General features: G+C 58.4%; 1 protein-coding gene and 1 non-coding gene across 5 annotated transcripts; both read left to right on the top strand.

The window, feature by feature from the left end:
• The first annotated feature begins 1838 nt into the window (after nucleotides 1–1838).
• Nucleotides 1839–23634, top strand: Pkm (pyruvate kinase M1/2). Of its 4 annotated transcripts, none has more exons than XM_048368612.1 (11): nucleotides 1839–1957; nucleotides 10406–10572; nucleotides 10972–11063; nucleotides 15392–15523; nucleotides 15661–15847; nucleotides 16469–16739; nucleotides 17396–17546; nucleotides 17679–17831; nucleotides 20726–20892; nucleotides 22476–22657; nucleotides 22962–23634. In XM_048368612.1, exons 2-11 carry the CDS (start codon nucleotides 10419–10421, stop codon nucleotides 23066–23068), a joined length of 1596 nt encoding a protein of 531 aa, XP_048224569.1. In that variant the 5' UTR covers nucleotides 1839–1957; nucleotides 10406–10418; the 3' UTR covers nucleotides 23069–23634. The 4 variants fall into 4 exon arrangements, with proteins under 4 accessions (XP_048224569.1, XP_048224567.1, XP_048224568.1 ...); XM_048368610.1 differs by lacking the exon at nucleotides 1839–1957 and adding an exon at nucleotides 8306–8444; XM_048368611.1 differs by lacking the exons at nucleotides 1839–1957; nucleotides 20726–20892 and adding exons at nucleotides 8306–8444; nucleotides 20215–20381.
• On the top strand, nucleotides 4593–4731 carry LOC125339151. The gene has a single exon (XR_007208440.1). It is a non-coding gene; the product is annotated as a small nucleolar RNA SNORA29 (small nucleolar RNA).
• Nucleotides 23635–24374: the final 740 nt, after the last annotated feature.

Genomic DNA, 24374 nt, shown 5'->3' with positions numbered 1-24374 from the left:
AAGTATGGCATATCACCACAGGGCGAGTGCGCAGAATCAGAACAAAGATAAAACCCAGGACGCTCTTCCATACTGCACTGTCTTTTCAGCAAAACGAAGACAAAGATCTTCTTAAACCTAGTACCTTTTCACTTTGCACTTAATGTGAGCTTAAGGCGATGATGATGATGGAGATGATGCACGTGTCTCCTGGAGAACATTTTTTTTTAAACTAATTTTTTCCCCCAGTCCTGGGACTTGGATTCAGGGCCTGAGCACTGTCCCTGGCTTCTTTTTGCTCAAGGCTAGCACTCTGCCTCTTGAGCCACAGCGCCACTTCTGGCTTATTCTATATATGGGGTGCTGAGGAATTGAAGCCAGGCTCTCCTGCTTGCTAGGCAAGCGCTCCTATCACTAAGCTACATTCCCAGCCCTATTTTCTTTTAATTCACGTTGTTATTATAGAGGTGATATACAGAGAGAGAGAAGGGTTACATTTACATCCGTGACACTGTGTCTTCTGTTCCCTCATTCTCTCCCAGTCCCTCCCTCCTTTCTCCACCCACCAGTTGTATAGTTGACTTTCATCAACGTGGAGGACATTTTTAGAACTGTCAGATTCTTTTGAAACAGGGTCTGGATTGTAGCGTAGGTTGTGTTGAACTCTGTGACTAAGACTTCACACGTCCAAACGCTAACTAGCTCAGGACCAGCTGGGTCGCAGCCCCTCCGCGTCCATCACTCTTCCTCCTCCGTACAGCCCGGGAGCGTGGAGGTCAGTTATGACAGCTGGCTTGTTTCCCCCTCAAGTTCCAGCTCGCTCTCTACCTTCCCTGAGCCAGTACTTCCTGCCCCCAAACTAGGCAGACCAGCAACCGGGCCGGTGGCTCACGCCTGCGATTCCAGCTTCTTCAGGAGGCTGAGATCTGAGGATCTCGGTTCCAAGCCAGCCAAGGCAGAAAAGTCCACGAGACTCATATCCAATGAACCAGCAAAAGACGAAAAAGAGAAGGCCAGAGGTGGAGTTGCATAGCCGGCTAGAGCGCCAGCCGTGAGCAAAACCAGCCCAGAGGCCGCGCGCAGGGCCCGGGTTCAAGCCCCAGGACTGGCCCAGAAGGAAATGACTACACAGGGCGGACCGGCAACCGCTTACAGAATAAACAGATTGCTTCAACTGCAACCCAGTCCAGTTTTAGGGCCCCCGGTCCCCACTCCTGTAAGCGCACGGAACGCCCCGAGGGCCCGGCCAGGGTCCCCCCAACCGCCCCCCCCCCCGGCCCCCCGGCCCCGGCCCGCCCGCCGCGGGATGGCAGGCCCGGGCCCGCGTCCTCGTTCCGGGCACCGCCGGCGCCGGGTCCCCGAGCCCCGCTCCTCGGAGGCGGCCGGCCCCCGCCGCCCCGCCTCCCCGCCGCCGCAGGGCGCGGCCGGGGCCCCGTGAATCTGGTCCCCGCGCAGATAAGGCCGGGGCATCCGGGGCGAGCCGGGCCCGCGGCCAGGAGCGGCGCGGCGCGCGGGCGGCCCGGGCCGGCGACAGGTGTGCGGGGCCCCCGCCCGGGGGTCCGGAGGGCGGCGGCCCCGCCCCGTCCGCTCCCGATTGGCCCCGGGCCCGGTCCCCGGCCGGGTCCCCGCCGCCTCGGCGCCCGTCCTGCCGTGTCCTTCCGCCGCGGAACGTAGTCCGTTCCAAAAAGGGCCCAGCTCGGGCGGCGCGCGCCCCTGCCGGCCGCCCCCTCCCCGCCCCGCTCCCCGCCCTCCCTTCCCGGGGCGGCCGCGCCGACGCGGGCGCGGGGCGGGGCGGGGCGGGGCGCGGGCGGCCGCGCGCGGGGATTGGGCGCGGGGCGGGGCTGCGGAGGGATCGCGGGCCGCGCCGGGGTAACCTTGAGGCCCGGGCCCGGCTCCCGCACACGAGCTCCTCGTCCGCCGCGCCCGCGTCTCCTCGCCCCCGCCGCGCAGCCCGTTCCGCAGTCGCCGCACGCCGCAGGTGAGCGGGGCCCCGCGCCGGCCTCCACCGCGGCCTCCACCGCCCCGGCCTCCGCCGCCCTCCCGGGGCCTCCGCCGTCATCCCGGGGCCTCCGCCATCCCGGGGCCTCCGCCGCCCTCCCGGGGCCTCCGCCGCCCTCCCGGCCGGCGCGCGGTCCAGGCCCACCTGCACACGCAGGACCGCGGGCGCGGGGCCCTGGGGCGCCGGGGACCCCGGGCTGGGGTGCGGGGAGGGGAGGCCGGCTCGCTCGCACCCCGGGCCTGCGCATCCGAGACCCCCGCTCCCGCTTCCCCCGCCCCGGCCCTCCCCTCGCCCGCCCCCTTTGTCCTCTCCTTCCCGTCGGCGCCCCCCTCCGCCTCCCCGCAGGCCGAGCCCGGCGTCCCGACGCCTCCTGGAGCCCGCCCTCCCCACTTCGTGCCCGGTCCCCGTCCTCGTGTCCCCGTCCCCCTCGGTCCCCGTCCCCTCCTCCCCCTCCCCCCTCCCCCTCGGCCCTGGTCACGTCCGCCCCGCATCCCTCTCCCCTCCCCATCCCCGCCCCGCCCTCCCGGGTCACGTCCACCCCGAGGCCCCGGCTTCCCCCCCACCCCCCCCCGCTGCCCGGCGGGCCCCCCAGGGCCCCGCACTCCGGGTTACGTAACCCTGGGCCTCCCCGTCCCGCGGGTCCCCGGCCACGTGCGCCGGGGTCCGAGCGGACTTCCTCGCACACGCGGAGACCCGCGGGCCTCCCACTCAGATTTACCCCCGGGGAAGGATGGGGGCGCCCCGCGCTGCCCCGGGCCTCGGGGGCGATGGGAAGATGCTGGAGGCCCGCAGTGGTTTCCTCTTCCTCTCCGGCGGCCACCTGGCCCCGGGGCTCCATCGCCGGGGTGGGGGGGGGAGGTGCAGAAACCCCCGCGCACGCCGTCCGGTCCCGCTCCTCGGCTGGGCCTCGTGGGCCTCCCGGCCACCCACGGGCACACGCGTGCGCACACACGCGTGCGCACACCTGAGTCAGGCTCTCCGCGCGCCTCCCGGGGATCCCGGCCCTGTTTACCCAGCGCAGTTACTGTGTAGTTAAGTAATGATACTTTGTAATTCTCCGCTTGCCACCGACTCTGGCTGGGGTCTCTTGGGAAAGGAACTTCCAGAACAAAGCGAGAGCAGGGCCTTCAGGGTGTTCTATCCGAGGTAGCCACAAAGTTGCGCCTCCCCGAGGGAACACTTTCCCTTCCCTCCACGTGGGCCTGTGCACCTAGGCTGTGTCCAGCCGCGTTGGGGCAGGGATTGGTACCCGCGCGTCACCACTCCCCAGTAACAGTACCGAGGGTGTGGCTGCTTCGGGGGTACTGAGGGGAGCCCTGGCCACTGCTCCTGGGACAGCATTGTTAGCAAATAATTGCAAATATTTTGCCTCCTGGGGGGCCTGAGCATGTGGTGGGGGGGCTGCAGTGGAGGGGGGGAGAGGAATGTAATCTCCCCAGTCCAGGGGCTTTGCGGGGAAAGATGGGGCAACCTTTGAACTTTTTTGAGCAGGTTATCTTCTTTGGGTAAGTGGGGGAATCCTTGTCTATATTTATTTATCTATATTTTGCAGACCTCCAAATTCCCCTAGCAGTGAGTCAAGTAACAATAGGTATTCCTCGGGGGTTACAAAGGGCTCAGCTAGCTGAATGCCCTGTGCCTGGGTTCCGCGTGCCCTCCCCTCCCCTCCCCTCCCCTCCCCTGGGAGGAGTGACCTCACTTCTGGACACGGGTCTCCATTCATTTAGGGCGCGTTGCATTCAAAGTTTTACAAAGAGCATCCAAAGGTTGAGGCCTAACTGCTAACACCTTGGAAGTTTGGGGAAGGGGGTGTCACAGAAAAGACTATTTCTTAAGGTGGAGGCAGAGTAAGAATGAGGAAGTAGGGGGGAGGGGGGTGAGATTTAACTCCAGCTGTACAAACCCCTGGGGTACGAGGCTCAGTTAATTTTACTTCAGCTTGTCTGGATCTCTTGAAAATCCTCAGCCCAACTCGAGTGAGTGAGCTAGACACCTGGGAAATGAGTTTACTGCCCCCTTTGTGTGTACTAGCTCTTGGGGGGGGGGCTGAGCATCAGTTTGAGGACAGGTTCCAGGCTGAAGGACAAAAGGTGAAGACCACACTGGTGGGGGGGAATCAAGAGCTGGGATTGGTCTCTGGTGACTTGCTCTAGGAGCTCTTTGGGGGAGGGGAGTGGGGCTCTGACTATGGCCACCTGGTAGGAGTGCCCAGCGGGGGGGGGGGGGGGGGAGGACTAGGAGCATTCGTGCAGTGCGGGAGGCCACGCCCCTGCGGTGGTTTGTGCCTGGCCGCACGTAGGAGATGGCTCGCCGGCTGCAGTACCCGCGGTGGCCGCTACGGGAGGCCCCCTCCCCCCTGTCCATCACGAGCCCCGCGGCCTAAGCCTCCTTCCAGCCTCCAGCGGGACAGGCCTGGGCTGGAGAGGTATGCGATGATGAAAAAGCTAAGGGACAGCGCCCAGGCCCGGAGTCGGAGCACCCACGCGGCTCTAGGATTAGAGCAATGGCAGTGACTTGGCTCGACCCGACCCGTATACCAGCCTGGTCGGGCTGAGCGCAAGGGCGAGCTGACAAGGACACACGCCACGCGATGGCGATCGACAGTGGCCAGCCCTTTCCCATTTGACTACCCCTTTTTCTCCTAAAAATAGATTTTGGTGGCTATGCTTATGGGATACAGTAAAGTGGCCATGATCTGAAGGGGGCGGGCCTGACGTGCCCTCCTCCTATATGAAATGGCTGAACAGACAGAAGCTGCGGGCTCGGGGTCAGGGTGGAGGTGGACGGAGGGCTGGAGGTGTGGCTCAGTTGGTGGAGCGCGAGCTAGTGAGCGGCGGCGGCAGGTACCTGGTGCAAGTCTCACTCGGATAGCGAACAAACAGATGCGCTTAAAGTACAGGGATACAAAAGTGAATGGCCGACAGGAGCTGGGTGCTAATGGTTCACCAAGTGGTGCCGTAGCTCAAGTAGTAGAATGCTGGTCTTGAGCAGAAGGAGCTTGGGAATCCGTACTTAGCCCCAGAGTGCCAGGCCCAGTACTGCCCACCCCCCAAAAACACGAGGGGGGAGGGGCCTGCCGATTGAGAAGGGAATTGTATACAGTTGGAAATTCTTTCATATGCATAGAAAGTCTTTAAATAGCACAGCTCAGGTGTTCTGGGTGGGAGAAATAGAAATATTAGAGCCTGCCTTCCTTCTAAGATTCAAGAATTGGTAAATTTTTCAGTTAAAATTCAAAAGTAGACACAAGCTCTGAAGACTCCTGTGGTGAGAATTAACTAGGTCAGTGTTGCTGGGTTCCCTTCCCCCCTCCTCTGCTCCATCCTCCCCCCTCCCCTCTCCCCCCCTCCTCCTATCCCTCACCAGCTGCTCCAAGTGCCCAGCCAGCGCCTCACCTCTGCTGCTCACTGATGAAGGCCATGTCCCCGGACTCTACCCCTGAAGCAGGAAATCCTTAAGATGGATCAATTACGTGGTGGGCATTGGTGGCTCGGACCTGTGACCCTAACGGTTGAGGAGGTTGAGATGTAAGGATCACTGTGCCAGAAGAAGTAGCAGGGCTCAAGTGATAGGGTGCCAGCCTTGAGCAAAAGAGCCAAGCAGGGACAGGAAGCTCACAATTCAAGTTGCGGTACTGGGCAGCAAAAAATAAAAAGAAAGATATTGGCTTGGCAGCCAGGGGGTTTTGCTGAACCCCACGAGTGGCTCACACAGTTAACACCGAACCACGCTTTCTTACACTTGTATGACCTGCTAGATGAGAAGAGCAGAGTTCCAAAAGAAATCTCGGTTGTTGTTACCCTGGGTAAAAGGGCACCGTTGTCTTTTCTAGCTTTCTCTTGCTTTTCTTTGTTGTTGTTTTCCCAGTCCTGGGGCTTGGGACTCAGGGCCTAAGCACTGTTCCTGTCTTTTTTTTTTTTTTTGCTCAAGGCTTGGGCCACGGTGCCACTTCTGGCTTTTTTTTTTCTGTGTATGTGGTCCTGAGGAATGGAACCCAGGGCTTCAGACATGCTAGGCAAGCACTCTAAGCCACATTCCCAGCCTCTATACTGCGTGTTTTGTTGTTGTTGTTGTTTTAGGTAGATTCATTCACACTGTAGCTGAGCCTACCAAGAGCTGGGATTACAGGTGTGCACTACATTGCCTGCCCTTGTTTTTATTCTTTCTCCGATGACAAGCATCTTCAGACCTTAAGCACCAGTGCTGCTGGCTGGGTCCTCACCTGTGTTTGGTCCTAGAACTCCCACAGCTTGATGAGAGCCAGCCACTGGTGGTAGTTCTTCCCCGTTGCTTCTGAAGGTCGCATACTGTAGCACCGCTTTGTGGTTGCTTTGGTGGGTGCTAGCGCCCCAATGTGCTGGGTGTCCGTGAGAACCAGATCCTCGCACCTGGTGGTACAAGGTTGCGGGGAGTTGCGATGGGCTGGCGCGGGATCCCGGCTTATTAGGGCCGAATGAAGTGGCGCTCTGAGAGATGAATTGGTGGGGTGAACCAGGAACCACAAGGCCCGGAGGGGGGGGAGGCTGAGCCCGGCTGTGTGCCTGCCTGCTTCACGCAGCCCGCTGAGGCCTCGCGCTGTGGTTTCCCACAGAGGGAGATGGCTGCAAGGACGATCCTGCTGCTGCTGAGGCCGGCGACGGCCCGGGGCCCGCGGGCACGCCCAGCCCTCGCCGCCCGGTGGAGGTTGGCTCTGCATGTCTGTGCCTCCCCACGAGGAGGGTGCCGAGGGGCAGGCTGGCCTTGGGTGGGGCTGCATGTCCAGACAGCTGGCGGGCACCAGGGCATACTTCCCAGCAACCTGCCCCACCAGCTCAAGGCTGGCTGTGCTCTGGCGAGCCAGGGTGAGCACGGGGGACCTCATGCAGCTCCGGGGACGTGGGTACTTCTGACAGACAGGCTTTTGTGACTGGAAACGGGTCCCTTTGGTGACCTGGGGAAAGAGAGCGGCAAGAAAGCACAGGTGCCGGTGGCTCATGCCTATCACCATAGCAACGCTGGAGGCCAAGAGAAGGGAGGATGGAGCTTGGAGGCCCGCTTGGGCAGGAACGCCTGTGAGGTAGGAGACACTGGTCTCCAGTTACCCGTGAGCAAAGCTTGAGTGGAGCTCCAGCCTTGAGAGGAAAAAGCGCCCAGGATGTGAGTTCAAGCCCCAGTACTGGCGCGTGTACACACATTAAACACCCGACAGCTTGTGGTGGAAGTCTTGCTAACTGCTGGTGTGTGCATTCACTAAAACGTGAAAGCCACTCGTTTGTCATTTTTGTACTTGATAGCCAAAACAACATTAGAAGGCTGTAGACTTGGAGGTGGGTGGTGAAGCTGTGTGCTTTGGGCTACAGCGGGTTGGGCCTGAAGTCTCCTGGCCCCGGGCGTCGCCTGGGCGTCCCGGCCTGTCCTCCTCACAAAGGTTTTACTGTGCAGTTCCAGCAGACAAAACAGGACGGAAAGCTGGCAGGACCCGGGCTGGTCGCTAACAGGCTGGCGTGGGGTTGTCCTTGAACTATCCCTCCTCCCCCTTCTGGGAGGTGCCTGGCCTTGTGGCTCAAGGTGTGTCTTCCCAAGCCAACGGAAGTGCACTGAGCTTCTTGTAGTGTACAGCACGCTCCTCTCACCACGCAAAGTAGAGGATTTCTTCTATTTCACTTCTTTCCCCAGGCATGGGATTTGAACGCAGGACCTAAGTACTGTCCTTGAGCTTTCATGCTCAAGCCTGTGTGTGCCTGACCGCTTGCCACAGCTTTTCTGGTGATTAAATGGAGTCCCATGGATTTTCATGTAGTCGTACAAAGGGGTTTCAAGTCATTGTGTAGTTAACTGCATCTTGATCAGTGGGACCCCTTTCATCTCTCCCCCAAACCTTTGAGAGGCCCAGCAGTTGACCCCTCCCAATGTTAGGTGTCCGTAATTTTATTAGAAAAGAAAATAGAATTTCTATAATCCTACCACCCAGATAATATACAGGTAGATTTTAGGTGTGTCTTGTCACATACCTTGTATGGTTTGATTTGGTGCCCCCGCCCACAGAGGAGAAGAAACTGGGTTCTTAGACTAAAGGGTGTTAGTGCAGATCTTACAGGGAACTGCGGGGCTGACCCCTGGTGCCCACGCCTGTCATCCCAGCTACTGAGGAGGCTCCTGCACCCCGAGGGGGGCAATGAGAATCCAGTTCCGCGAGAACTTACTCGCAGTACTCCCTCGCGTTTTCTTGGGGGTCTTCCGCTCCCTTTTCTGTGAGCAGCTGCATCCCCAGGTGCCTTCCACCTGGAAGAAAGCTTGATTCTTCGGTAACTTTTCCCGTCACCACCAGGCGCTTTGCTTCAACTCAGGTCTTGCTTTAACCCCTGTGCAGCTCTCCAGGGCAAACAGTATTCAGCTCTGAACGGTCTATGCAAGTGGGGTCACGGAGCCAACTTGAGAAAAAAACCCTAAATTATGTCACCGGGATCACAACCCCACAGATCCAAAGGTATGGCTAGGTGTCGGCAGGGACCGGGGCGCCCTGGCCCGGCCGGAGCCGGAGCCGATCCGGTGCCTCGTCCCTAGGGAGGGTGCACATGATGGCGTCACGGCCCTGGGGAGGCCCGGTGTGCGGTCGCACCAGGGGGACTGCCTGCATGTACCAAGCCTGAGGGCGCTCGCGGTGGGTAGAGAGTTTGGGCTTTCACTCTGGGATGAGCAAACTGCCTTTGCCCCATAGGTTCTGCTTAGAGTTTGCCTCCGAGTCAGGTCTATTTCTTTCTCTTTTCTGCATCCCGTTTCCCAGATGTCAGATGGCTTCCTCAGGGGTGCGGCTCTGTAGGGGCGGTGTCTGCTGCTGGCTCTCCTGGCTTCTCACTCGTGCTGGCTGCGGGGCTCCTTGGGCCTGTGCCAGGTGTCAGGGAAGGCAGGAAGGGGTTAGTTAGGCAGGCAAGCCACCATGTTGGGCTCAGAGGAGATCCCTGGGGCTTGGAAGGGGCTCCTGTGTGGAGCCCTAGTACTGAGGCTGCTAGATGGAACCTTTGGTTGGGTCCATCTCTGGGTAAACTCTGCCTTGGAGCTCCTTGTAGATTTTTTTTTGTAGTAATCAGCTAGCTCACTGGCCCAGTGAGTTTCTCTGTTAAATCAGTAATAAAGCAAAGGTCAGGGCAGTTGCTGGAATTGTAACCTGGGCTGGTTAATTGCCTGGAACAGGTGGTTCAGAGACTGACAGGAGGCAGTATTTGTGTCAAATTTTAATTGAGCGTTGCTGGGCACACCTGTCATCCTTGTCTTCTAGAGGCTGAGCAGGGTTCAGCAGCAGCGTAGGCTACATCACGACACCTTTTCTCAAAAAGGCAGGCAAAAGCCAGGTGCTGGTGGCTCATGCCTGTTGTCCTAGCTACTCAGGAGGCCGAGATGTGAGGATGGCGGTTCAGAGCCAGCCTGGGCAGGAAGTCCATAGACTTTTGGGGGGGGGGGCAGTCCTGGGGCTTGGACTCAGGGCCTGAGCACTGTCCCTGGCTTCTTTTTGCTCAAGGCTAGCACTCTGCCACTTGAGCCACAGCGCCACTTCTGGCCATTTTCTGTATATGTGGTGCTGGGGAATTGAACCCAGGGCCTCATGTATAACGAGGCAAGCACTCTTGCCACTAGGCCATCTCCCCAGCCCCGTCCATAGACCCTTGTCTGCAACTAACTACTCAGAAAAGGCCATAAGTGTAGCTGTTGTTCACGTGGTAAAGCGCTAGCCAGGAGCACAGAGTCTCTGGGACAGTGCCCAGGCCCTGAGTTCCAGCCCTGGGATGGTGGGAACAAGAGCTGGAAGTAGTTAGAACTGACTTTGTTAATGGACTAGGGTCATATTAGAACCAGTGATTCTTGGCTGCAGTGCACCAGGGTGGTTGTTTTGTTTTCCTTCTTTGAGGTCCTGCTGGACTTCGCTTCTAAGCCAGGCCTGTTGGTGAGCTTGTTCCTAGGAGCCTAGGGCTCCTGTCTTAGGGGCTGAAGAATCATCGTGGTACTGCTATGAGTTGATGAAAGGCTTACTGGTTAGGATGGTGGACTCTGCTCCACCCAAGAGAGGCTTGTGGCATTTCCCATTACCCCAGGGCCTTCTCAGCCTTTTCCACGTTAAGAGAGAACTTGTACCGCGCAGGGATTAGGTAGGACTTACTGTTCAGTGCAGGTTCATGAGGCAGTCGCCAGGGTTGGGGTCGAGGGTCAGTGGCAGGGTCCCTGACAGTACACAGAGCTCTGGCGTTGATTTCCGGCCCCGCGGGGGATGCCTGTTCCGGGCAGGGCGCTCTGGGAAGCCGGTGGCAGGTTCGGATGTGCTCCTTAGGGTTTTCTGTTGGTTCACAATCCCATGAGCCCCTGGTGCCCCGAGCGCGGCCGCCGATGGAGCTGACGTGTCACGGGGCCTCCCTCTCCATCTGAGTGCTTTGTCCCTGTCTGCCTTGCCCGAGCCAGGACCGCCGAAGCCATGCCGAAGCCCCACAGTGACGCCGGGACGGCCTTCATCCAGACGCAGCAGCTGCACGCGGCCATGGCCGACACGTTCCTGGAGCACATGTGCCGCCTGGACATTGACTCGGCTCCCATCACCGCCCGCAACACCGGCATCATCTGCACCATCGGTACGCGCGCGGGTGGCCGGCTGGCCGGGGCTCCCTGGGAAGCGAAGTAACTGACACGGTTTTAGGGGGACTGAGCCCGAGGGAGAGCTGTGGTTGCAGTGGTAGAGCTCTGGCCTTGAGAAGAAAGGCTAAGGGGACAGCACCTGGCTTCTTTTTGCTCAAGGCTAGCACTCTGCCACTTGAGCCACAGCGCCCCTTCTGGCTGTTTTCTGTATATGTGGTGCTGAGGAATCGAACCCAGGGCTTCGTGTATACAAAGCAAGCACTCTACCACTAGGCCACATTCCCAGCTCCCCGCCCCCCCTTTTTTTTTAATGCACGCATGGTGTTTGTAAAGCTGAAGTTCATCCTCCCGTGTGCGTACGTGTTTTCTCACCGGTGGCTTTGAACTGTTTGCAGGCCCGGCTTCCCGGTCGGTGGATATGCTGAAGGAGATGATCAAATCCGGGATGAATGTGGCTCGTCTGAACTTCTCTCACGGAACCCATGAGGTGAGCCGGCCCTTGATGCTTGTGTAAGAGGAGGTGGGGCTGTAGTGTTCACTAGCCGTGGTGGAGCAGGCAGGTGCACATCTGTACACATCTGGGTTTGTGTGCGTGTGTGTGTGTGGGTACTAGGGCTTGAACTCAGCCTGGGAGCTGTCCCAGAGCTTTTGTGCTCAAGGCTGGCGCTCTACCACCTGAACCTCACACAGCTCTACTTCTGACTTTTTGCTCATTGGTTGGTGATAAGAATCTTACGGACTTTTCCTGTCTGGGCTGGTTTTGAACCCTGATATTCAGATCTCAGCCTCCTGGGTAGTGAGGATTATGGGTATGAGCCACTGACGCCGGGCCCTGCTTCTAATTTTCTTGGTGAATACCAGGTTGTCTTTATTAGCTAGTCCCTCTGTTCTTCCCTCTTGTCACCATTCACGTTTGAGGAATGGAACTCAGGGCTTCTTGCGTGCTAGGCAAGCTCTCTACTTACTGCTAAGCCACCTTCCTAGCCCCGACCCTATTTCCTAACTGGCCGACTTGCGGGTAGAGGCCCGCCAGGGACCAGGTGTTGACTTGGAAAGGCTGCGTTCCTGCCTGTTTGCTGATCTGTTTGCTGATCGGCGAGAGATGAAGACCAGGGAACCTCATCCTGCTGGGAGACTTTGTGCTCCCTTGACTCGTACCTCATGTTCAAAGTGTAGAGCGTCCTTGTCTGGCTGGGAGGGGCAAGAGCTGACCCTCTGGCCTTTGGAGGCTGGTGTTAAGTTCAGACTAAAAATAAACCCTTAGGTTCAGCATTCCCAGAGGAGAATTCCTTCTTTCTGGAAACATGAGACTCTTCGGCATAGATTTTTCTCTGGGCCATGTTCAATAAACAGCCAGTGGCCTGGTACCAGGCTTTCTCCCCGCCCCCCCCCCCGCCCCCCATAGATGGGGGAGGGGACTAAGCTTATCACACAAGCACCTAGGGAGGTTTAGACCCATCCTAGCCAGACATGGTGGTGGATGGCCTGTCATCCCAGCGCTGGGAAGGCTGGACAGCACTGCGAGTTTTTAAGGTCCGTGTGCTAAAATCCTCCCAATGATCAGCGTCTTACTCAGCAGGAGTCACCAGGAATGAGCGTTCCGTGCGTTGGCTTAGGTCAGGGCTGAGGGGAGGGCGTGAGCATCGCCTCTCCTGCTCCCTGCTGCAGTGCTGGGCGTGCTGCAGTGCGGTGCCTCCAGTGTGCGGGAAAGGAGCAGAAATAGAAGGCGAGGCGTTGACCTTTCACGAGGCTCCCTGGCTCCCTGCATCCAGTAATGTGACACCAGGTGCTCTGAGATGGCGGGGACCGTGGGTGTGCCCGCCGCAGAGCAGAGGGTGGCCAGCAACTTACTTAATTTAGCTAGCTAGCTCGCTCGCTCTGTCCTAGGGCTTGAACTCAGGGCCTGGGCGCTGCTGTCCCTCGCACTCCACCACTTGAGCCACACAGCTCCACTTGTGGCTTTTTCTGTGATGAGTTGGAGATGAGTGTCTCTCTCACAGATGTTCCCTGCTCGGGCTGGTTTCAAACCACGATCCTCAGGTCTCAAGTCTTCTAAACCAGCACCCAGTAGTAGTAAATTTTATTCATTTTTGTTGTTGTTGCTTTTTTTTTTTTTTAAGTTACAAGAGGCATTCGGGGATTATCTGTCCTTCCCATCTTATTTCTAGATTAGCACCTGGAGGGTTTTATTTTTATTTAAGTCCCTCTTAGGAGTTTATTTTTAGGGATTAGACCCAGATGAGGTTGTCCCCTTGAGGTCAGAGACAACACAGAACTGGCTCATTCTAGCCGAGGGGCATCGCTTGCCTTGCTTTCTGGTCTTGGTGGGCAGCTTTGGGGGTGTCTCTAAGCACCACTTTTGGCCGTACACGTGGTCTTGCTGACCGTGCACGTTCCGTCAGCCGTGGCTGCCAGAAACGCCGGCTGTCACGCAGCCCACATTGGGAGCCTGCTGAGGCCGGGGGGGGGGGGGGCCTGTGGCTCCCCAGCAGGTGGTCACGTGAACAGGCCGTGCACCTGCTGATGGTTTACCAAGAGATAACCACGCAGAGCACTGGGTGCCAGTGCCGTGCCGTCTACTCCCCCAGGTATGATGTGATATGCGGGGTGACCTCCGGTCCCCGGGTCGGAATGCGTGGTGGCTCGCACCCAGGACTGGCTGCCACGGCCCCGTGCTGGACACCCGCCTGTCACGTGGGTGGGAGGCCCCTAGTTCAGGACCTGGCCCTGGAAAAAGAAAAACCAAAACCAAATCAACTTGTTATCAAATACATGCACAGCAACCAGGAAATAAAAAAGTGTTCTAGCGAATGAACTGTAGACATTTAAATTCACTTAAAAATAATTTTTTTTCATTGTTACTGGGAGAGAACAAGGGAAGTGGTGACATTGCCCAAAAGGAAATATATACTCTGAGTTCTGTAATTGTAAACCCTCTGTACATCACCTTTATAACAATTTCAGGATCCCATCATTGCTTATGAAGTATGCATAATTTCATTGTTACTATTAAGCTGTTATGCAACGGGGCTTCTGTTTCCTAAGTCTGGTAATGAGAGTACAGTTCTTTTTTTTCTTTTTAAGTCAGTGTCCATCCTTCTTTCCCCCAAATGCACTTATTTTACAACGCAGGAAGTCTCCAAAGCAGGTACCATTGTCTGGTGCCATGATCCCAGCCACTGAAGAGGCTGAGGTCTGGGAATCAAGAGTTGAAACTTGTCCAGGGAGGAAAGTCCGTGAGATTCCTATCTTCCATTCACTACCAAAAACCTTGAAGAGCTGGAGGCGGAGCTGTGGCTCGGGTTGTAGGGCACTAGCTCTGAGCACAAAAGTCTTAGGGGACAGCACTGCGGCCTTGAGTTCACACACACGTATGCACACACAGGCTATTTCCACGTCTCTTCTGTGTTGTCTGCTGCTGTCGCCGGACACCATGAGCTGACGCACGCGCCAGGCAGCCATCCCCGGAGATGGGCTCTGCCTGGGGCTCGCCTGCCCATGTGCAATTCTGCACATGGGCGGTGAAAGGGCCCATAAAGTGCTGGGTTCGGTGCCCCGTTATCAGCAGTGCCTGTGGAGTGTGCTCTTGGCAGCTATTTGGGATATCTTATCTTGGTCTGAGTCCCTTTTGGATCAAATAGTGGCGATAAAGGGGAACCTGGAGCCATTATTGCTGCACTCGCTGCCAAGAGCAGTCCCTGCCTAGAGGCAGCTGACCCAGCTGTTCCTCTCCGGGTAGGAAGTGTTAGTGCAACCTGGTCTGACCTTCGCAATGGGTGATTGCCTTGTGCGTCTACAACCTAAGTCAATAATGGAGTTTGGATTGTGGTTGAGATCAATAGAGAAAACACAGAACCTGACTGACTGCCAGCCAGGGTAGATGGTTCTAAACCCACGCGCTCACAAGCCCTTGCTATTTTACCCAGTGGCTCTAGAGGCACATGGCTGGTTTGGTGTTTTGGGTTTTTTTTTGCCAGTCCTGGGACTCAGGGCCTGAGCACTGTCCCTGGCTTCCTTTTGCTCAAGGCTAGCACTCTGCCACTTGAGCCACAGCGCCAGTTCCACCCTTTTCTGTGTGTGTGGTGCTGAGGAATCAAACCCAGGGCTTCATGCATACTAGGCAAGCACTCTACCGCTAAGCCATATCCCCAACCCCAGGAGGCCATGGCTGGTTTTGTGTTAGTATGCAGTCGCACCTGTGCCTTTCATAGCTTTTCACGCCAACACTGAGCTGCCTATGATTTGTTTTTTTGGGGGGGGGGGCAGTCCTGGGGCTTGGACTCAGGGCCTGAATACTGTCCCTGGCTTCTTTTTGCTCAAGGCTAGCACTCTGCCACTTGAGCCGCAGCGCCACTTCTGGCCGTTTTCTGTATATGTGGTGCTGGGGAATCGAACCCAGGGCCTCATGTATACGAGGCAGGCACTCTTGCCACTAGGCCATATCCCCAGCCCTATGATTTGCTTTTTTATTAATATTATATTATTAGTATTTCATCAGTCTTGGGGCTTGAACCTCAGGGCTTAGGCTCTGTCCCTGAGCTCTTCTGCTCAAGGGATAGCACTCTACTGCTTTGGAGTCGCGGCTCCACTTGTGGTTTTCTGCCGTTTGAGATTTGAGTCTCGAACTTAGCTCAGGGTGGCTTTGAACCCTGATCCTCATGTTTCCACCTACTGAGCAGCTAGCGTGGCAGGTGTGAGCCCCCGGTGCCCGGCTGAGGCCTCTGCAGGGGGGGGGGGGGTCAGTCAATCCCAGCTTTGGCTCTGGGATGGGGAGGGCAGGGCGTGACCCCTCCTTTCTCTCCCCCCGCCCCCCAGTACCACGCAGAGACCATCAAGAATGTGCGCATAGCCACGGAAAGCTTCGCGTCTGACCCGATCCTCTACCGGCCGGTGGCTGTGGCTCTGGACACCAAGGGGCCTGAGATCCGGACTGGGCTCATCAAGGGCGTGAGTACGGCGGAGGCTGTGGAGGGGGAGGCTCGCGGAGGGAAGCAGGCTGCGGGGAAATGGCAGTTCCTGTATTGCAAAAACAAACAAACAAATCCATTTCATTTCCGGGGCCCCCTTGCGCATGCCCTGTGCAGAGCGGAACCGCCGAGGTGGAGCTGAAGAAGGGAGGGAAGCTGAAGATCACCCTGGACAACGCCTACATGGAGAAGTGTGACGAGAACGTCTTGTGGCTGGACTACAAGAACATCTGCAAGGTGGTGGAGGTGGGCAGCAAGATCTACGTGGACGACGGCCTCATTTCCCTGCAGGTGAAGGAGAAAGGTGCGTACGCGTGGACGGCGGATAGTGCCCGGGTCCCGGGTGCCAATCCGCCTCTGCCCCTAAATGCCAGCCCGGAAGCACGCGTGGCTGACGACAAGGTTGAGTCCTGCTCACTCTCGGCGATGCTGCCTTATTCTTCCTCGTGCTGTTGCTCTCTACTCCTCGAGCCTCGCTTTACCTGTAGCTCTTTGCTGCTTAATTGGAGATGAGGGAATCCTTAGATTTCAGCCTCTGGGTAGCTGGGATTACAGGCATGAGCCACAGTGATCCTCCAGCATCAGCCCTTCTACCATTGTTGTCTTCCAGAAGACATTTCCCTCTCTTCTTTCCAAACCTCTCCCTTGCCTTACCCCTGGCTCCTAGTAGCACTGTGAGTTGGGATTGTTACCTGTCTTTACAGGCGAGGAGACGAGACTACGAAAGGGGGTTTAATGGCCTTTTCTGATCTTGCAGTTAGTGGAGGTGGGGTTTGAACTCTGGTCCTGTGGCTCCGGGGCCCTTTCGGTTACTTTCCAGACACCGGAGCGTGGGGGAAAGGGAGGCAGGGGGGCTCCTGGCCGGTCCTTCCGTCCTGGCACCGGGTTTCATTGTGCTGCCTCCCTGCGGCTCCCGTCCCCCCAGGGCCTGACTACCTGGTGACAGAGGTGGAGAACGGTGGCTCTTTGGGCAGCAAGAAGGGCGTGAACCTTCCCGGGGCCGCCGTGGACCTGCCGGCCGTGTCGGAGAAGGACATCCAGGACCTGAAGTTCGGAGTGGAACAGGACGTGGACATGGTGTTCGCGTCCTTCATCCGGAAGGCGGCCGACGTCCACGAGGTCAGGAAGGTCCTGGGCGAGAAGGGGAAGAACATCAAGATTATCAGCAAGATCGAGAACCACGAAGGCGTCCGCAGGTGAGGCCAACAGTGGCGCCCGTGCTGTTGGAAAGGCACAAGAGCAGACATAACCTTCCTCCTCGATGGGAAGAAGGGCCAGGAGCCAGCCGCACGTTGTTCTAAGGGCCCAGAGCCAACAGTGGCGTCGTCGGGCCACAGCTCCAAGCACAGAGGTCACCGTGTCCCTGAGTTGGGATCACTGTGTGCATTTTTCCTTTTTGTGTGTGCTGGTCCTGGGGCTTGAACTCAGGTCCTCGCGGCTGCCCCTGAGCTCCTCCCTGATCTTTTCTGTTCAAGGCTAGCTAGCAAGCTCCACTTCCCATTTCCTGGCAGCTCATGGAGATAGAGCCTCATGGCCTTGGCTGCGCAGGCTGGCTTCGAACCGCAGGCCTCAGCCACCAACACCTGAGCTTTCATTTCTTTGGGGGTGGGGGGAAGGGGATACAGTAGAGCCGAGACTTGGGGCATACAGGATTTTTGGTTGTTACTCGAAGCTAGTGCTTTACCACTTAACGCCACAGTTACACTCCTGGCATTGTGCGGGGTTACTGGGAGATGAGTCTCACGAGCTTGTAGCCTGGGGCTGGCTTTGAACTGTGGATCCTCGGGTGTTGATTGTTTTTGTTGTGGCACCTTTTCACCAGCCTCTCTGTGTCATCTCCCTATCTCTACAGGTTTGATGAGATCCTGGAGGCCAGTGATGGCATCATGGTCGCTCGCGGGGACCTGGGGATCGAGATCCCAGCAGAGAAGGTCTTCCTGGCCCAGAAGATGATGATTGGCCGGTGCAACCGAGCTGGCAAGCCTGTGATCTGCGCTACACAGGCACGCGCCTCCTGTCCCCACCCCCACCCCACCCCCACTGCCGCGTGTATACCAAGCCTCCTCCTCACCCACCCCCAGTTCAGGGGGGTCAGCCCCCTTTCCCGTCTCACCCTGCGCCCCGCCCCCTCGCAGATGTTGGAGAGCATGATCAAGAAGCCCCGCCCCACCCGCGCCGAGGGCAGCGACGTGGCCAACGCCGTTCTGGACGGGGCCGACTGCATTATGCTGTCTGGAGAGACAGCCAAGGGGGACTACCCTCTGGAGGCCGTCCGCATGCAGCACCTGGTGAGTCCACCGTGCGTGCACCGGGGGCTCACCCCTGTGATCCCAGCTGGTTCAAAACCAGCCCTTGAAGGAAACGTCTGTGACATCGTTATCTCCCATGATGCACCACCACGTGGCTCAGGGAGCAGAGCGCCATCCTTGAGGGAAAAGGCCACCCACCGACGAGTGAAAGCTGTGTCGTGGGTTCCGGATTTTTCGGTTCTGTCTTCCATGCCCACACCCCCCCCTCCCGTTTTCTCTCCTGGTTTGGAGACGCCATCATTGGATGTGTTGCAGTGTGGTCTGCTTTCAGGACGTCGGTCCTGGCATGCTGCCTCCTACCTTTTTGGCTGCACAGTCCAGAGGGTGCGGCTGCCTCTGTCCTGTTGTGGGCGTGTCCAGGCCTTGGGCTTCCAGCTGGACCCCCCCACACACGGCTCCAGACCGGAGGCCGCCCCCCCACGCTGGGCCGTCCCAGCCGGTCTTGCACGGTGCCTGCTGCATGCATGGGTCCCGCCTTGCTGTTTCAGACCAACGAGTCTGGCCAGGTGTGTGCCAGCGGCCCGCCAATGGACACGGGAGGGCTGGGGGGTGGCTCGCAGGTGCAGCGTCATGACTTCCAAAAATTAAAAGACATAAAAGAAAATAGAGGTGGGCAGGAGGTCATTGGGCCTGGTAGGACCTTGGCTTAGAAATTTGGGTTTGACAGTCCCCTTTTTTCTTCTCTGTCCGTGGAGCTTGGCTGAGTTCCTGTCCGGTCTAGAATTTTCTAGTTGCCCATCCATTTTCAAGAGTTTGGCCAGGGAAAAGGAGACCACAAGTTCACTTTCTCTGCTCCCCCACCCCCCTCTAATTGCCCTACTTAACGGGTGCAGCCTGGCTTCAGAGGTGGCAGCGTGACCGGCTGTGACTTGATTTACCATGTTGGCAGGTCAGATAAAAATGTGTACAACTCTTCCCTTGGTTTGTAGATAAGGGTCCGAGGGGGTTACCACCTCCTCCCTCCCACACCACGACGGTCTCCTTAGCAACAGACAAGGACAGGTTGGAGACCAGTGCTCACCTCGGGTTCTCAGTCCCGCGTCCTTTCCACCGGTCGGGCAGAGCCTGTCTGGCACTGTTGAGGACGAGTATTTCAGGGTTTGGGCCAGGCTGCGGCTGCTTGTCACCGGTGATCGGGAGAAAGTCAGTGTTTTCTCCTTGGTGTCACTGATGCAGCGTTAGTTCGTGGCCCCATCCATCACTGAGAACCGAGCAGTGCCAGGTATCCATCCATCCCCTCGTGTCCGCCCCCCCCCCCCCAGTTGCATGCATTCATCCCGTCCTTAAAAACCCCCACGATGGATCCTTTTAACCTGGCCCACGCAGCCTCCCCTCCGCTCCCGCTGTCGAGTTGGATGACACGCCGCGGCTGACCTTCCCCTCACGCATCATTGATTGGGACCCCCTAACGCTGGCCTTCCCCCCTCCTCTTCTTGGCCTCACCTGAGCTACTGGTCTTGGAATAACTCGGCGGCTTTGTGCTAACTGCTTTCATGACTGTCCTGTCCCCCGTGGCTGTGCATGCTTCTCCCCGCGTCCCTCTCCTCACGCGGCTGTCGGCACGCTGGCCGGAGTCGCTCGCACGCCCGCCCGCCGAGAGCTTCGCGCGGCTGCCCGGCTTGGCCTCGGGGCGGCATCGCCCCGGCTTCTCGCTCTGCCCGACGCCCGGCGAGCAGCGCGGGCGGCTCCGTGTGTGCGTGGAAGCCGGGTGGGGCTTGTGCCCAGCCAGGCGGCCGCGTGGGGAGGTGGGGTCTCTTCCTGTCTGTCAGCTGTGATCTGCGGGCAGCGTGGTCAAGTCCCCGTGCGGAGTGGGGTGCTCGGCCCGGGAGCGCTTCCATGTCAGGGTGCCACTCGGAATCCCAAAGAGGCCCCGGCCCTTGGTGGCTCGAGCCTGCGATCCCAGCTGTTGGGGGGGGGCGGGGGGGCTGAGATCTGAAGGATCCGGGTTTGAGACCAGCCCAGGTAGAAAGAAGTCTTGACACTTCGTAACTTACAATTAGCCACCATTTTTTAAAAAGCCAGAAATGGAGCTTAGCGCTCAAGTGGTAGTCATCCTTGAGCCAAGTGAGTCCTTTAGTTCAAGCCCCCATCCTGGCACACCCAGCAAAGCAAAACTCCCAGCGAAAGCACCCCCTGTGGGTGGCAGGGCTCCGCTTCCCCGTTCCTGGGTGAAGGTGGCACCGTCGGGCACAGGGACCTCGCGCCCCCCCCAGACCGCAGGGACTTGCACCCCATCTGCCCGCAGGAATTAATCTCCCTGATTAATTCCCCCCATTCTATTCTGTCTTCCCGTGTGTTGTCTCTTCCTCCCCTCTCTTCACCCCTGCTCCTCCTCCCCCGCCCCCTCCCCCCCACCCTGCAGATAGCGCGGGAGGCCGAGGCAGCCATGTTCCACCGGCAGATGTTCGAGGAGCTCTCGCGGGCCTCCTGTTACTCCACAGACCCCATGGAGGCCATGGCCATGGGCAGCGTGCAGGCCTCCTATAAGTGCCTAGCGAGCGCTTTGATAGTGCTCACCGAGTCTGGCAGGTAGGGCCCGAAGGGCAGGTGGCACCGGAGGCTCCGTGACCGGCTTTTCCCTCCAGCGGTGTCGGCAGGAAGGCAGCCAGGGAGGCGACTCAGGCTAGGGCAGGCAGGTCCTAGGCCATCGCAGCGGGGATTCAATCACACGCACCTGGCGTGGGCCGTGGTTCTCGTGGGGCTGCCATCTTGGTTGCTCTCACAGACACCCCAGGCCTGGTGCCGGGGACGTGGCCCTCCCCAGCTGTCTGTGGCTGCTCCCTTCCCCGGCCCTTGGTGACAAAGCGCTGACCAGCTCTGTCCCCCCCCTCCCCCCCTCGTCCCTCTGGACGGATGTTGCCCCCCCCCCCCAGATTGCCCGCGAGGCAGAGGCTGCCATCTACCACTTGCAATTATTCGAGGAGCTCCGCCGCCTCGCACCCATTACCAGCGACCCCACAGAAGCCGCCGCCGTGGGCGCCGTGGAGGCCTCCTTCAAGTGCTCCAGTGGGGCCATAATCGTCCTTACCAAGTCTGGCAGGTAGGAGGCGGTAGCGGGCTCTCCCGGGGATGCCCTCGTGCGCACACCGCCCCCTGTGGGCCCCGGAGTCCTGGGGTGCTGAGCCAAGGTAAGGGGCCCCCCGCAGCCCCAGGGTGGGCCCCTGCCTTCCCCGGCTCCAGTGCGGGACAGACAGACAGCAGGTGTTCAGCCAACTGGATACAAAGCAAGTTGACAGCCTCTGGGGGAGCTGGAAACGGCCAGTTTTGTGTATTCCAATTACCACGCGCTCTGGAGACACTCCGTCTGGGAAATCAGTACTATCCGTGTCTCCTTTGGACACCCAGGCCAGCAGAGACTGCGGTGCCTTCTTGTTGGCACTGACTTGAGATCCCTTCCTGGCTTCTCCTTCCCTCCCCTTTCCAGGTCCGGGGGTGAGTGCTCCCCCGCCCTGCCCCTGGGGCCATGAGAGCTCTGAAGATAGGTGGGGAGGGAGAGGCTGAGCGGCCAGTGGGTGAAGAGCCGTCCCCCCAGCTCCAGCCATCGGGGCGACCTTTGTGAAAGGTCCTCACCCCCGCTGTTCTCGCCGCTATTTTTACCTTTAGGCTTCTGGGATTTCACTCAGCAGCTGGGTAATTGAGTGTGTAGGCCAAGCCTGGGCGCAGGGCTTTCACGGGGCCCCGGCTGGCTCCTCGTTCCTGTGGTGTCAGCCACTCGGGGGGGGGGGTCCCCCTCTGCTCCAGGGGAGCCTCAAGAGGCTCTTGGCACCCTGTTTTCTAAAGTCTTAGAGCTTGGGAGCTGGTGGCTCACACCTATAATCAATCCCAGCTATACTGGAGGCTGGGACCTCTTTTTTTTTTTTGCCAGTCCTGGGACTGAACTCAGGGCCTGAGCACTGTCCCTGGCCTCTTCTTGCTCAAGGCTAGCACTCTGCCACTTGAGCCACAGTGCCACTTCTGGCCATTTTCTGTATATGTGGTGCTGGGGAATCGAACCCAGGGCCTCATGTATCCGAGGCAAGCACTCTTGCCACTAGGCCATATCCCCAGCCCTTGAGGATTGATTTTTAAAGCCATCCTAGGCAGAAAATCCCATCGTATCTCTGGTTATAACCAGCCTCCCCTTCCCCCTAAGAATAAGCCTTGAGCAAAAAATGCTAACATGGAGTGCAAGGTGTCCTGAATTGAACGCCCAGTCCCAGCACTAGCCTAGCCGCAGTCTTACAAAGCCTCCGCTGCCTGTCAGGTCAGTGCTGAGACGTAGAGGGAGGATGAGCTGTATGTATTGAGGAAGCAGCTGGGAGTTCGCAGCCTGGTTGCCTTCCAGAGGCCTGGTCACGCCCGTGCTGCCCTTTGCAGAGCCGCTGGGCTTGCTGGTGGTGCTGGTGGCACCAGGGCTGGCTCTGTGCCGATGGAGGGCTTCGCGTGGCCAGTGACCACGTGGCGTGGGATGTTCGTCCAGCAAGTGGTACCCAGCTATTGGGTACAGGAGGAGGGACTGCCCAGCCTAGAGGGGGGGACACCAGAAACAGCTGTTCCTGGCCAGAGCCTGTGAAGTGAGATTGGTCGCTAGGCCCTGGCATGCTTCCCAGAGCTGCCCAGTCACTATTTTGTGTTTCCTGCCAGGTCTGCTCACCAGGTGGCCCGATACCGCCCCCGTGCGCCCATCATTGCTGTGACCCGGAACCCCCAGACGGCTCGCCAGGCCCACCTGTACCGCGGCATCTTCCCTGTGTTGTGTAAGGACCCGGTCCACGATGCCTGGGCTGAGGATGTGGACCTGCGGGTGAACTTGGCCATGAATGTTGGTACGTTCCTTGTCACGGTTCTTTTCTTTTCCATACAGTTGTCTAGAGCTGCTGCACTGTGGGCGTTACACAGGTGACGCCGCCAGCTCTCACCTTGAGCAAGGCTTGGTGCAAACAGGATGGATGTCCATCATAGTCTTCAGCTCTGTCCCATCCCCTTGGCCAGGGCTTGGAGTCTGGTGCCATCTTGTGGTGGGAGGAAGTCATGGCGAGTGGTTGGTAGTGCTCTGAGCAACAGTTGTCCACCTGTGTAAACCTCCCTGGCTTGACTGTCACCAACCAACCAACCTCTCTTCTCTTCCAGGCAAGGCTCGGGGCTTCTTTAAGACGGGAGATGTGGTCATTGTGCTGACTGGCTGGCGCCCGGGTTCTGGCTTCACCAACACCATGCGTGTAGTGCCTGTGCCTTGATGGCCCCTGCAGCCCCTCCTGCAGCCCTTGTCCCTCACCCCCTCCCCACCCCATCCATTAGGCCAGCAATGCTTGTAGTGCTCACTCTGGGCTGTAGTGTGGCACTGGGCTGGGACAGCAGGGGAGATGAGCCTCTGAAACGCGGCTGGGTGTAGACCCTGTTTGATGAGGGATTGCCGGGATCCCAGCCAGCCATCAAGTGGCTAAAGCAACGGATGAAGGAGGAATGCCGGACTTAGTGCAGGTGGGCAGCAACTCCTCGTGTAGTTGGTTCAGCTCCCAAAGAAAGGATGTCCAGAGATCTCCCAGCCCTGGCCTGGAGTCAGGAGACTGCCTGTGAAAAAGTAGGGCTTAGAGCATGGGGTCGCGGTTCCAGTGTAGGCAGCCGGCCCTGGCCCGCCCTTGCTTCCCGTAATACCTTGCGCCCTCCCCACCCTGTGCTCTTGTGCCCTGCACTCCACTCAGCTGTCAAACAAACACTCCACCTCCGAGTTCCCCACTGCAGCGGCTGCAGGCCTGTTGCTATAGAGCCCACCTTTATGTCAATAAACAACAGCTGAAGCACCTGTTTCCGTTCTTATTTAATTTTTTGATGGGAGGGAGGGAGGGTAGTGAGCCCTGCCGTCTGAGCAGGTGAGAATAAGAACAGCCTGTGCCTGGTGGTAGGTACTATGCTTTAAGCTGTAAGGGTGCTGGGAAGCGGTAGCAAGTTACCCCCAAGGTACTGAGGGAGATGGGCTGTCTACAGAAAGCTGGGGGATGGGAATGATTGGGTGGGAGCTGTAGTTTAAGCCCCTTATCTGGGGACCCAGGAAGGTTCTATCCTCAGGTCTGGCAGGACCCCTCTCTCTGGTCCTGCTTAGGTACTGAGCTAGGGTTCTGTAGGCCTGGGGTGTTGGGTAAGCCTTGAGAACGGTACTATCTGGCCTGTCCTTAGTCTCACAAGAGCTAAGTGGTAAATAAGGTGGGGACATGGAAAGGAGATTTGGGGCCCAGTTGCGACCCCAAAAGTCAACAGCTTCTGCTTCTACATCCTCAGTCCTCAAGAGTTCGCGCCAACAGCTGCTTTCCTGGCACTGACAAGTTGGTCTCTAGTTGGCTGGGTCGGGGAGAGTCAAGACGGGGGGTAAAGGAGGGGCCTCCTCGGGACCCCTAGGGGGAGACCCAGGCGGGAGGCCACGCTTCCTTCCCGCGCACCTGGTGCTCTCGGTGGGGATGCTTGGCCTCACCTGGGCAGCCCGGGGAAGGAGGCCGGATGGGGCGATGGGCGGGAGCGCCGCGAGCTGGCAGCCGATAGGCGGAGCCG

The sequence above is a fragment of the Perognathus longimembris genome, chromosome 20 (assembly GCF_023159225.1).
Source record: "Perognathus longimembris pacificus isolate PPM17 chromosome 20, ASM2315922v1, whole genome shotgun sequence".
NCBI classification, from domain to species: Eukaryota; Metazoa; Chordata; class Mammalia; order Rodentia; family Heteromyidae; genus Perognathus; species Perognathus longimembris.
The sequence above is the reverse complement of the archived record's forward strand: the minus strand, read 5'-3'. Positions and strand labels throughout refer to the sequence as shown.

Coding starts and splice junctions, on each gene's coding strand:
- Pkm (XM_048368610.1), top strand. CDS start 8,365: ATGCAAGTGGGGTCACGGAGCCAACTTGAGAAAAAAACCCTAAATTAT. Junction 8,445..10,405: donor ACAACCCCACAGATCCAAAG/GTATGGCTAGGT, acceptor TGCCCGAGCCAG/GACCGCCGAAGCCATGCCGA. Junction 16,740..17,395: donor AACCACGAAGGCGTCCGCAG/GTGAGGCCAACA, acceptor CTATCTCTACAG/GTTTGATGAGATCCTGGAGG.